Source organism: Nyctereutes procyonoides, unplaced genomic scaffold, assembly GCF_905146905.1.
Source record: "Nyctereutes procyonoides isolate TBG_1078 unplaced genomic scaffold, NYPRO_anot_genome, whole genome shotgun sequence".
NCBI lineage: Eukaryota > Metazoa > Chordata > Mammalia > Carnivora > Canidae > Nyctereutes > Nyctereutes procyonoides.
This window is the reverse complement of record NW_026575024.1, coordinates 32,029,428-32,040,335: the sequence shown is the minus strand read 5'-3', so window position 1 is coordinate 32,040,335 and position 10,908 is coordinate 32,029,428. Positions and strand designations below refer to the sequence as shown.

General features: G+C 57.4%; 1 protein-coding gene across 1 annotated transcript; it reads left to right on the top strand.

Annotated features, from left to right (window-relative positions):
* Positions 1 to 859: 859 nt before the first annotated feature.
* Positions 860 to 10,173, top strand: LRRN4 (leucine rich repeat neuronal 4). Its single transcript, XM_055306070.1, has 5 exons — positions 860 to 1,048; positions 2,099 to 2,767; positions 3,917 to 4,121; positions 7,595 to 7,732; positions 9,131 to 10,173. Exons 2-5 carry the CDS (start codon positions 2,116 to 2,118, stop codon positions 10,152 to 10,154), a joined length of 2,019 nt encoding a protein of 672 aa, XP_055162045.1. The 5' UTR covers positions 860 to 1,048; positions 2,099 to 2,115; the 3' UTR covers positions 10,155 to 10,173.
* Positions 10,174 to 10,908: the final 735 nt, after the last annotated feature.

The window sequence follows — 10,908 nt, the reverse complement described above, 5'->3', positions numbered from 1 at the left end:
GGGCTGACCCCGGAGTTTCTAAGTTCACCGAGTTTTGCAAGCTGTTTTCCAGAACTATCGTAAGCAATCCTGGGGTGCTGAGTCGTACCACTCAGGGCTTTGTTTACGTTATCTGTCTGCCTATTAGGTTAGTGTCTCTGTGCTGATGGTCATTTTTTGCTGACACCTGGGGGCTTAGGTCTTAACCACCCCACTCCCTGTGATAGGGACAAATGCCTTGTGCTTCATTGTCTTATTTCAGGATAGAAGTCCTTTCTGCAAAGGCTGCAAAAAAAGAATGTCAATCCGGTCCTGTCTAAACTGCAAAACAGGGTGTCAGTGCTGTTTTCTTTCAGCTGCCCTGACTTGGTATTTTCTTGTGGGGGACCCCGGCCCTAACTACCGAACTGTCCAACTAACTCCTAACAGTTTGAGCCTGGCCCTGCTTCCAGACTCTTCTGAGGACCCACTCTCCTGCCAGTTTTTCCTCTAAAGTCCTGCAAGCCTTCCTATGGACTGAGGTGCCTTCCTCCTTTGGAGAAAGGGGCTTCCTCCTCATACCAGCTCATCATTCAGCCTCCAACTATCCCAGGAAGTGGGAACCACCCAGCAGGAGGTTCAGATTCCTCGGAGGTGAGAGTGCTGCCTTTGCCTCACTGCACCCACTAGCCCTCAGACTTCTCTCTGGCCAGCCAACTCCCTCCCTTTGTCAGGCCTTGGAAAGGCAGTGCAGGAAAGAGGTAACAATGGTGGAGAGCAGGAAGGAGGTGCCAGGCCCAGCAAGGGGCAGGCCCAGGCCCAGCACCAGGGAGAAGGGAAAAAGGCAGTGAGAGCCTTGGCTAAGGACCACAAAGTCTTGGTGGGGAAGGAGGGGCTGCAGGCACTGGAGTAGCTCAGGCTCTCTCAGTAGGTGGGGCCAGGAGCAGGGGTACCTGGGAAACAGGCCTCCCTCTGGAATTCAGAGTTGCACGGCTGGCTGTCTAAGTCACCGACCTCTGGAATCCATAAGACAGGATAGAGGACTGTGAAGAGCATCCAGGGGTGCCATACTCCTGCAGGGCAGCTTAGGGTGAGTATGACATTCTCCCAGACCCATGGCCTCCTGGCCTCAGTTTCCAGGATCCTTCCCATCACCTTGACCCTCAGCTGGCAAGAGAGAAGCCTGGGTGGCTGCTCAGAAACCCGGTGGTCAGCAGAGACAGTGGGGTTGGGGAATACGACCCTGCAGAACTGGGGCCACATGGAGCAGTGACCTCAAGGCCAGGCCTGCTGGGAAGTAGCTTTGCCGCTCCTAAACCAGCCACCCCCCCCACCCCACCCCCACCCCCCGGGTTTGTAATCTACCCCTCTCCGGTCCCCCAGCTGCTCTAGAAACTCCACACCTAGGAACCTGCAGCCACCCCCCTAGGGCAAGGTTGACCTCAGGGGTCCTGGCTGTCGTTGGAACCAGCATGAGGCCAGGAAATGCTTGACTCTGGGTTCCCATGCCTCACAATTTTCTGGGGGCTCTCTTCTTCCCCAAAGGCAACCCTGAGTGCCCTCTCAAGAGGAAGTTCTGCCCTCTGAACTCATTTTAAAATACGACCTGCAAACCAGGTCAAATGCAAATGGGACTCACTTGTGGCCGAACCCTTCTAAGGGGAAAAACGGGGGCAAGTGAGTTTTGCTGGAATTGTCAAAGTCTTCTGAAAGTCCCATGCTTCTATTCCAGCAGAGCTTCTCCCGACTGCGGTCATTCACTGGCTCATTATTAATAGATGTTTCTGGAGCAGCATCTGGGCACCTGGGGAAAGTTTAGAGCAATAAGGGACACGGTCCCTTCGCTCCAGAAGCTCATGCCATGGGAACAAGGGAGGAGGTTCCTTGGAGGTTCAGGCAGGAGGGGACAGATGGAGGAGGCCTCCTGCAAGACGTCACCTGTGGATGCTAGCCCACAGCGAACGAGAGGGAAAGGCATCACTGGGAGCGCGAAGGGCAGGAGGTGCGGCGGGAGCGTCCCGGTCCTTCAGGGAACATCCGGGCCTGTGCGTCCCTCGGGGCCGGAGGGTAGAGGGGCATACCTGCCCCTCGTGGAGGGTTTCTGCGGGCTCACAAGGCTGCGGGGCTCTTCTCTCCCCAGCCGCTCACCAGCTCACCATGTGGTGGGCCCTGCTGCCGCTGCCGCTGCTGCTGCCCACCGCGCTGCGCCCCGGCTGGGCAGGGCCGCCCCAGGAGAGCGGCCCCCCTTTCCGGCTGACCCCGCAGGACCCCCGGGCCAGCGGGGCCGGCAACGCGACGGCCTCGCCCTGCGAGGGGCTGCCGGCCGCGGGAGCCTCGACCTTGAGCCTCGCGAACCGCAGCCTGGAGCGCCTGCCCGGCTGCCTGCCGCCCGCGCTGCGCGGCCTGGACGGCAGCCGCAACCTGCTGCGCGCCCTGAGCGCCGCCGAGCTCGGCCACCTGCCGCGCCTGCGGGTGCTCACGCTGAGCCACAACCGCATCGCCGCGCTGCGCTGGGGCCCCGGCGGCCCGGCGGCGCTGCACACGCTGGACCTCAGCTACAACCGGCTGGCCGCGCTGCCGCCGTGCGCCGGGCCCGCGCTGCCCGGGCTCCGCTCGCTGGGGCTGGCCGGGAACCCGCTGCGCGCGCTGCAGCCGCGGGCCTTCGCCTGCCTCCCCGCGCTGCGCCTCCTCAACCTGTCGTGCACGGCGCTGGGCCGCGACCCCGGGGCGGGCATCGCCGACGGGGCCTTCGCGGGAGCGGGCGGCGCGCTCGAGGTCCTGGACCTCAGCGGCACGTTCCTGGAGCGCGGTGAGTTCGCAGCCGGGCTGGGAGGGCGCCCCCGGCGGGCGGCGGGCGGGGGCTGGGGGGTGCGGGGGGGGAACCTCCCTAGAGGGTGGCGACCGGGCTCCTCGCTCGCGCTGCGGCTCGAAAATAACCCCACCTCGATTTCTGGAGCCCAGCGGGCCTTGTTCGAAGGTGGGGACTGTGATTCCTCGCCGCCGCTTTGCAGAGGAGGGGACCGAGGCACGGAACGACGAGTGCCCGGCCCGCGGTCTCGCAGCTCCAGATCCGAACCGGGCATCCGGGGTCCAGAGCCCAGCCTGAGCCACTCTGTTGCTCTGCTACTACCCAGCAGAGCGGGCCAGTGCTGGCAGGACGGGGGAGTGGAGGAGGGCTCTGGGGCCGATTAACGAATGAATCTGCCACCAAGCATGCAGTTAACCTGAAGCAACAGGTGCCCTGAGGATGAATTCATGGATTTTTCTACTTTGGCCCAAATTGTTTCTGTGAACGTTGAGTCTTCAAATAAGACACAGGAGGGAAGTGAGTACCACTCCCCCTGTACTTGGCATGTTTTGACTGATTCACGAGGTTGGTTTTTACTTTTTTAAAAAACACTTCGCATGCCTGTAATCACCTGTTCCACTACAGACAGAGGGAGGAGCGGGAATGGGGAACAGGGGAAGTGGTACATCCTCCATTTGTTAGGGGAGCCACAAAATTGGGTTTCTGGGCCTCATCCAGCCTTGCTCCTCCTCTCCTCCTTCCTTACCTCTCTCAAGAATGTCACCACTTTCAGTAGCCATTAGAGTGAAGCCTGGGGCATTTCACTGTGGAGTTCAACAAGAGGATGAGGCAGGAGAAGCCTTGGAGACCCTATCCTGGGTTCAAGTCCTCGCTCCATCCTTTCCCAGCTGTGTGGCCCTGGGCCTGTCATTCTCCTCTCTGACTTTGGCTGCCTCCGGGGCTGGAAGGAAGGACAGACTGGTCACCTCTGAGGGCTCTTCCAGCTGAAGTGGTCCATGCTCCTGAGCTTCCCAAAGCTGCTAACTGTGCCCATACTCAGCAATGGCCTTTACAACTCACCCTGTCCCTTTCATTGTTTCTGTAATGCTGTGTCAGCCTCTCGGGGGTGTGCCCTCCTGGGTAGTGGGCAGTTTCCCCTCTGTATTTCAGTGCAGTCAGGGTGGATCAAAGACCTGCAGAACCTCACATCTCTCTACCTGAGGAAGATGCCCAGGCTGAGAATCCTGGAGGGGGACATTTTCAAGATGAACCCAAACCTGCAGCAGTTGGATTGCCAAGACTCCTCAGCACTTAGTTCTGTCCACACGCACATCTTCCAAGACACTCCTTGCCTACAGGTCCTTCTACTCCAGAAGTAAGTGTTTCTAAGACACATGTGAATCACATAACTGATTTCTGGCCATTGCACCAAGCTGAATGCGTGTAAGCATTGTATAGCACTAACCAGACCTTAATTCCTCTCCCTCTGCTCCTTCGCATCCTCTCTGGATTTCTAATGCTTCCTCGTGCTTTGGGTGATATTTTGGTCGGGTACCAGATAGCACATTGGCCTAATAACTGTGCAACAAACTCTCATGCATGTAAAGTTTCCTTTAAGCCCAGGCTGAGAAACTTGCTGGGGGAAGAGGGGATGAGGCATCAGGTTCTTCTCTATTTCTGGATCTACTTGCCTCCCCGCCCCCCTCACCTCCCCTCTGCCACCCCAGGTATTTATGCAATTCAGCCCTTCCAAGGTTTGAATGCGTCTAGGGAGGAAAGGTGAGGGAGTAGAAGGGTCCTACTTGCAGCTGGGACCCAGGATCAGTCCTTTCAGGCCTGGTTGTCCAGAGTGTCACTGTATTTACCTTCCTTATCAAGAGCAGCTACTGTCCTGACTTCAACAGAAGAAGCAGAATCCCTTTGCAGATGACCCCAAGCCACCTCCTTTCATGAGAGCCCGTATCTGGGCCCTGGGAAGCACCTCTGCCTCCATCATCACTTTCAGTGTAGCCACTTCCTTCTTTTCTCTGCTAGCTCCAGCCACAACCAGAATATTCACTTTAAGGTTTGTCATGAGAGAAAAGGAAACCGAACATGCAGAGCACTTAGCTCAGTGTCTGGCACATGGTGCGTGCTCTACCATTCGTGAAGATGATATGGTGGCTGTGAAGAAGGTGATGGGAATAATGGCAGCGACAGTGATGGTGGTAATGGTGTTGACGTTGGTAGTCATGGTGAATTGGTGATAGTGATGGTAATCGTGATGATGATGATGGTGGTGGTGGTGGTGATGTTGGTGAGAGTGATATCCTCTCTGGCTCGGACTCCTCTTCTGAGCTTCAGACTTGTGGATAAGGTATCAGATGAGGAGCCACAGCTCAAATCCTGACTCCATCCACTTTCACAGTCTCTGCAGACCCCAGGTTAAGAACACTTGCAACCCTGTCACCACATTGAGGCAAGAGGTCGGTCTAAATCATAATTTGATTGAGCCTCCTGCCAAGTGAAAACCTTGCAGTGCTTCCCATAGCCTGAAGGAGAAGGTTGAACCCCTTCTGGCTCATCCTAGGCCCCTCTCCTCCCAACTCTACCACCTGTGCTCCAGCGTGGGGGAAGGTGCCACTTGCTTTCTTGTGCTCTCAAGCCTCTCCATCTGCCCTGCTGGGCCCTCTCTCCCTCTTCTCAGCCTGGCCTACTCTTGGCTCTCCTTAGCCCACCCGCCCCCTCCCCGGGGAGGCTGTTCTAAACACCCAGTCATGTTTGGCTGCCCTAGCATAGCTAGCACCCACTGGTGAGGGGATGGCCACCTCCCTGGCTGCTCTGCCAACCCAGTGTGCCCAAAGCCCTCCAACAGTCCCCTCTGACATGCAGGAGGGAGGGGCAGTATTTCAGCAAAGAAGTGAAAAGAGGTTATTTGGGAGAGCAAATAAAACTTCTTTCACACTAGGTCTTTGTAGTTCAAATGGAGAGACATGCAACACACACCAGGATGTGAGCCAGGCCCTCCTGTAGCCCCAAGTAGGTGGTGATTCAACTTGATTTTATCACATGCAAGTTGCACAGGTGGCAGAAAGGGCCACCAGATAAGGAAAGGACTCATTTTCCTTACCTGAAAAATGAGCAGAATATTATGTCACTATATTGTCAGAATGATGTCAACGAGATGATGAATGTAAAGTACTGGGCAATGTTACCTGTTCAAAAATATGACGATCCTTTCCCTCTCCCCCTTCAGGCAAAAAGAAAAATATTTCCCTGGCATGCTGAAGTACTAAGTAAACTCTCATCCTAAGATTCCACTCTAGCTCTGTGAAATCTGCTGAAAGCAAGCATGCATATATGTATACACTCATATATGTGCATTAAGAATCAATATAAATAGCACACACATATATCTGGTGTTCCAGAGGGGACAAGTGTCAGGTCTCCATCACCCTGGAGTGTTAGAGCAGATCTGAGGAGTCGGTCCTTCCTCACCTAGCACATGAGCTTCTCCCACAGAGTAGTTGAGGAAGGCAGAAGGTTCCCAGGCAGGTGGAGAAAGCCAGCCTTTAGTCAGAAGAAACCTGAAAGTCAAGTACAGCACCTGTAGCTCAAGATGAATTATAAGTATGTGTAAAAGAAGCCAGGAGACTCAAGGAATTGAGAAAGTTCAGGCCAAATGCTCTGTAAGACTCTAGGGAAGAAAGAACCGAGGATTGAGAGGGGCCCTGTCATTGCTGAGTGTGCTAGACCCGTTGCAAAATGGCCCCAGGAATTCCTCCCATCCTTGCGGACACACCCTTTGCAATGTGACTGCAGCTCCTCCCATCAAGAACTAGAGTCTTTTCTCCACCTCTGGAACCTGGACGTGGCAATGTGACTTGCTTAGGCTAGTGAGACATTAACGAAAGTGACATAAGCAAAGACTTGAAAGTGGTTGAGCACTGGAGCTTTCCCTTCCTGGCTGGTGGGGACCCCCACCACACCACCACCACCATGTACACTAGCCTGGGCTAGCCTCCTGAATGATGAGGAGTACATGGAAGGGGGCCCCAGCAAACCTAGCTGAGGCTCCATAGACATGAGCCCAGCCTAATCTTCCAGCCCCAGCTGACCTGACCCAGACCACAAGAACCACAGACTCCTGGGAACCCTGGGTGGCGCAGCGGTTTAGCGCCTGCCTTTGGCCCAGGGCGCGATCCTGGAGACCCGGGATCGAATCCCACATCGGGCTCCCGGTGCATGGAGCCTGCTTCTCCCTCTACCTGTGTCTCTGCCTCTCTCTCTCTCTCTCTCTCTGTGACTATCATAAATAAATAAAAATTAAAAAAAAAAGAAACCACAGACTCCTAAGAACAAACGTTTGTTATTTTAAACTACTAAGTTTTGGGGAAATTTCTACTCAGCCAGAGCTTAACTGATACACTTCAGTGAGGCATCTTCCACCAAAGGACTGGTGCTAAGTGCCATCAGCACTCAGTTCAACTGCCATAGTATATATTCAAGAGTGTTCTCATTAATAAACAACTTCTTCCATCTCTTGTGACTGGTCTATACTAACAATATCTCACTTTTATGTAGAGATTTACACTTTTAAGCAGTTTCATTATCACAGACTCTTTCTGATGTAACAAACGGGCAGGGGAGTATTGTCTCCATTTGATAGGCGGGGTGATAGTGACTGAGTTGGGCTGGTATCTTGACAGATGATAAAAAATTTGAAGTCTAAGGTCTTTAAAGAGTTTTGTCCAAAGTGGTGTCATCTAACCCCTAACAGAATGGTTTTGCAGTGAAACCACCATGGCTCTATGGGAGTAGTTCTGACTTGATTTTTAAGGCCTGACTTAATTAATTTTTGTGTTTCAGCTGCAACTTGAGTTCCTTCCCTCCTTGGAACCTGCATTCCTCCCAGGTCCTATCCATCAGCCTCTTTGGCAACCCCCTCATTTGCAGCTGTGAGTTGTCCTGGCTCCTCAGGGATGCAAAGAGGACCATCCTTAGCAGGTAATACATTTACAAAGCAGATGACTAAGAGGCGAGCTGAGTTCTCACAGCTTATGTCTTTGTATGGTGGGCAGGGTGGCCATCCCCCATGTAGTCATACTCAGGGCCCCCCAGTGAGGGAGGGTCTTCATTCCAGCCAGCCAGAGTGGCACAGAGCATGGAGGAAGGGACAGACATGGCAGTTTCAAAGGGGCAAAGCCAGGAGGTGGGGCTCATCACTTCCACTCTCACCTCAGTGGCTCGATGACAGTCAGCAGGCCACATCCACTACAAGGGAGGCTGGGAAAGATAGTCTAGTTTTGTGCCCAGCAGGGGGAAAAAAATGGGCTAAGTGAACAGCTATATCCTCTCTGCCAAGATAGTTTTATCTTTGTTCTATTTTATGGACAAGTGGGTTGGGGCCCCAAGGGGGAGGTGCTTGCTTAGGGTCAAGCAGCTGTTGGATGAAGGAGGCAGGACGTGTCTTCCTTCAAAACTGTGCTCTTAACCACTGGGCCCCCCTAGTGAGTTCCCCAAGATGCAGCTGGTCTCCTGCATCATTCAGTCTAAGGCCAATGGGCTTACAGAGCTCTTGTGGACCAGGGGGAAAAGAAGTCCTTCAAAGACTTCCCACTGGGTGTTGGCCAGATGAGCTGTTTTTGCAGTGGGGAGCCACGCCCAGACTGGCCTCCAGGAGAGAATGGGGGCGGCTAGGGACACCTCCGGTGGCGAGAACCCTCACACCAGCTCCACAAGCAAACCTCTCCTCCTTGCAGCTCACTTCAGGAGACCCTTCCCCGCCTCATGTGTGGCTGTTTTTTCACGTCCCACCCAAACCCAGCTGTGAAGTGGGGCTCCCATCCCCTTCATGTTACCTCCAAAGGACCCAGATCCTTGGCGGTGAAGGGTCTCACTCTAGTTTTAATGAAGAGGTTGAGAGCGCTGCCTCTTCACGCCACTTACCACTGTTGATTTCGGCTGTATCGCTTGACCACTCTGTGCCTCTACTTCCCCATCTGTAAAATGGGATAATGGTGGCTACTTCATAGGGTCATACGGATTAAATCAGCTCATACGATAAAAGTGCTACCAGTAGTCACTGGCATTTGGCAAGCGCTCAGAAAATGCTAGCTAGCACTGAGTACTATTACTAGTAGTCAGCCAGGAAGCAGATGGTCGGCTACCCAACGGCAGACTGCCTTGGAGAATGGGAACCGCCGTTCCCGGCCTGCCCTGGCTTTGGTTCTGCCGGTGGCTGTCTTGGGCGGCTAGTTCCTCTTGCTGAGCTTCTCTGCCCAACGGGGATGATGAGGGAAGCCTCCCTCCTCCACAGGTTGCCCCTAGGGTCGGCCGAGGGTAGCCCAGCACACCAGGAGCCCCGCCCCCCAGTACCCTCTAACCTGCTGGCGTCCCCTCCAGGGCAGCAGACACGGCGTGCGTACCAGCCTCGGGATCCCAAGGCGCCGCCGCGGCCCCCCTTCCGCTGTCCCGCCTGCCCGCCGCCTGCCCCTGGGCCCGAAGCACCGCCGTCCCCGATGCCACGTGGCCCTCTGAGCCCTTCGCCCACGCGCCACCGACCCCGGGCGCCGCCGCCCCACCGAGCAGCGCCCCCGAGGCTCCGCCCGCCAGCCGGCCCCCGGGGCTGCCCCCCGCCGCCCGCCGCCCGCGGGCCTCCCCTCGCGCTCCCCACCCGAGTCCTTCCGAGGGCGCCATCCCAGTCTTGCTGCTGGGCGACTCCAGCGAGGAGGAGGAGGAGGGCGCGGGCGCGGGCGCGGGGGCGGGGGCGGCGGCGGGGCAGGCGGGCGGCGGGCAGGGGCAGCAGGGGCAGCAGGGCCCGGCGGGGGCGCCTCCGCGGGACGTGCCCTGCGACTACCACCCCTGCAGGCACCTGCAGACCCCGTGCGCCGAGCTGCAGCGGCGCTGGCGGTGCCGGTGCCCCGGCCTCAGCGGCGAGGACACGGCCCCGGACCCGCCCCGGCTGCAGGCGGTCACCGAGATCGGCGACACGTGGGCGCTCGTCCGCTGGTGCGCCCCCAACTCGGCGGTGCGCGGCTACCAGATCCGCTACTCGCCCGAGGGCGGCGCGGGGAACCGGTCGCTGTCGGTGCTGGCCGGCGTGTGCGCCACCGCGCGGCAGCACGCCCTGCACGGGCTCTCGCCGGCCACCGCGTACCGCGTGTGCGTCCTGGCCGCCAACCCCGCGGGCCTGAGCCGGCCGCGGGCCTGCGCCGCCTTCGCCACCAAGCCCAGCTTCGCGCTCGTCCTCGCGGGGCTGTGCGCCGCCTGCGGCCTGCTGCTCGTCGCCGGGCTGCTGCTCGCGCTGTGTGTGTGCCGCCGGCGCCGCCCGCCCCGCCCGCCCCGCCCGCCGCGCCGCGACACGCGCCTGGTGGCCTACAGAAACCCGGCCTTTGAGCCCCCGCTCAGGCCCCGGAGCCCCTCGTAGCCCCGCCCCCGCGCCCGGCCCCGGCCCGCCCCGCCCGCCTCGGGCCGAGCAGCGGCCGCCGGTGCGCCGGGGCTGCGGCCGGCCGAGGCCCGCCGGCCCGGAACGCCGCGTCGCCGCAAGCCCGCGCCCCGGGGCGCACGCGAGCTGGCCGCGCGCGGGCTCGGGCGAGGAACCACGGGCTCCCCTGCCCTCCGCTCCGCCGGAGACCTTGGAGTTCACGCGCCCCCGCGGCCACGCCCCCACCCCCCCACCCCCCACCCCCCCGCCCCGAGTTGGCGACCACAGACTCGGTGTGAAAGTAGGAGGAGACGGAACGGTTCATGCAATTCAGCCCCCTTGGCCAAATCGAGGTGACATTCTCAAGTCATTGCAGGGAAGTGCGGGCCCGGTCAAGCCTCAGCTAAGGCAGAGGTTACTCAAGGAATATCCATCCACTCCGGTGGATTCTTAATCCGAGCACTGGGGAGAAGGGAGAACTACTGGTTATGGTTCCCGACGCCATCCGCGTTTATTGGCGAAAAAATGCGCTTCTAGCTTTGCTATCGAAACTGCAGCCTTCGGGGAGCATCTGAGAAACGCCAGGATAAGCTGTCCTTTTTAAAGTCACTTTACTGTACTTCTCCACAGTCTAAGTGGTCAAAGAAACTATGAACTCCTTTTCTTAACAAAGCATAATAAGGTGACTTTCAGGAACTTTTTTTTTTCTTTTTAAGAGAAGAAATGAACAAAAAAGAACCTCAAGGCTCTAGCTAGA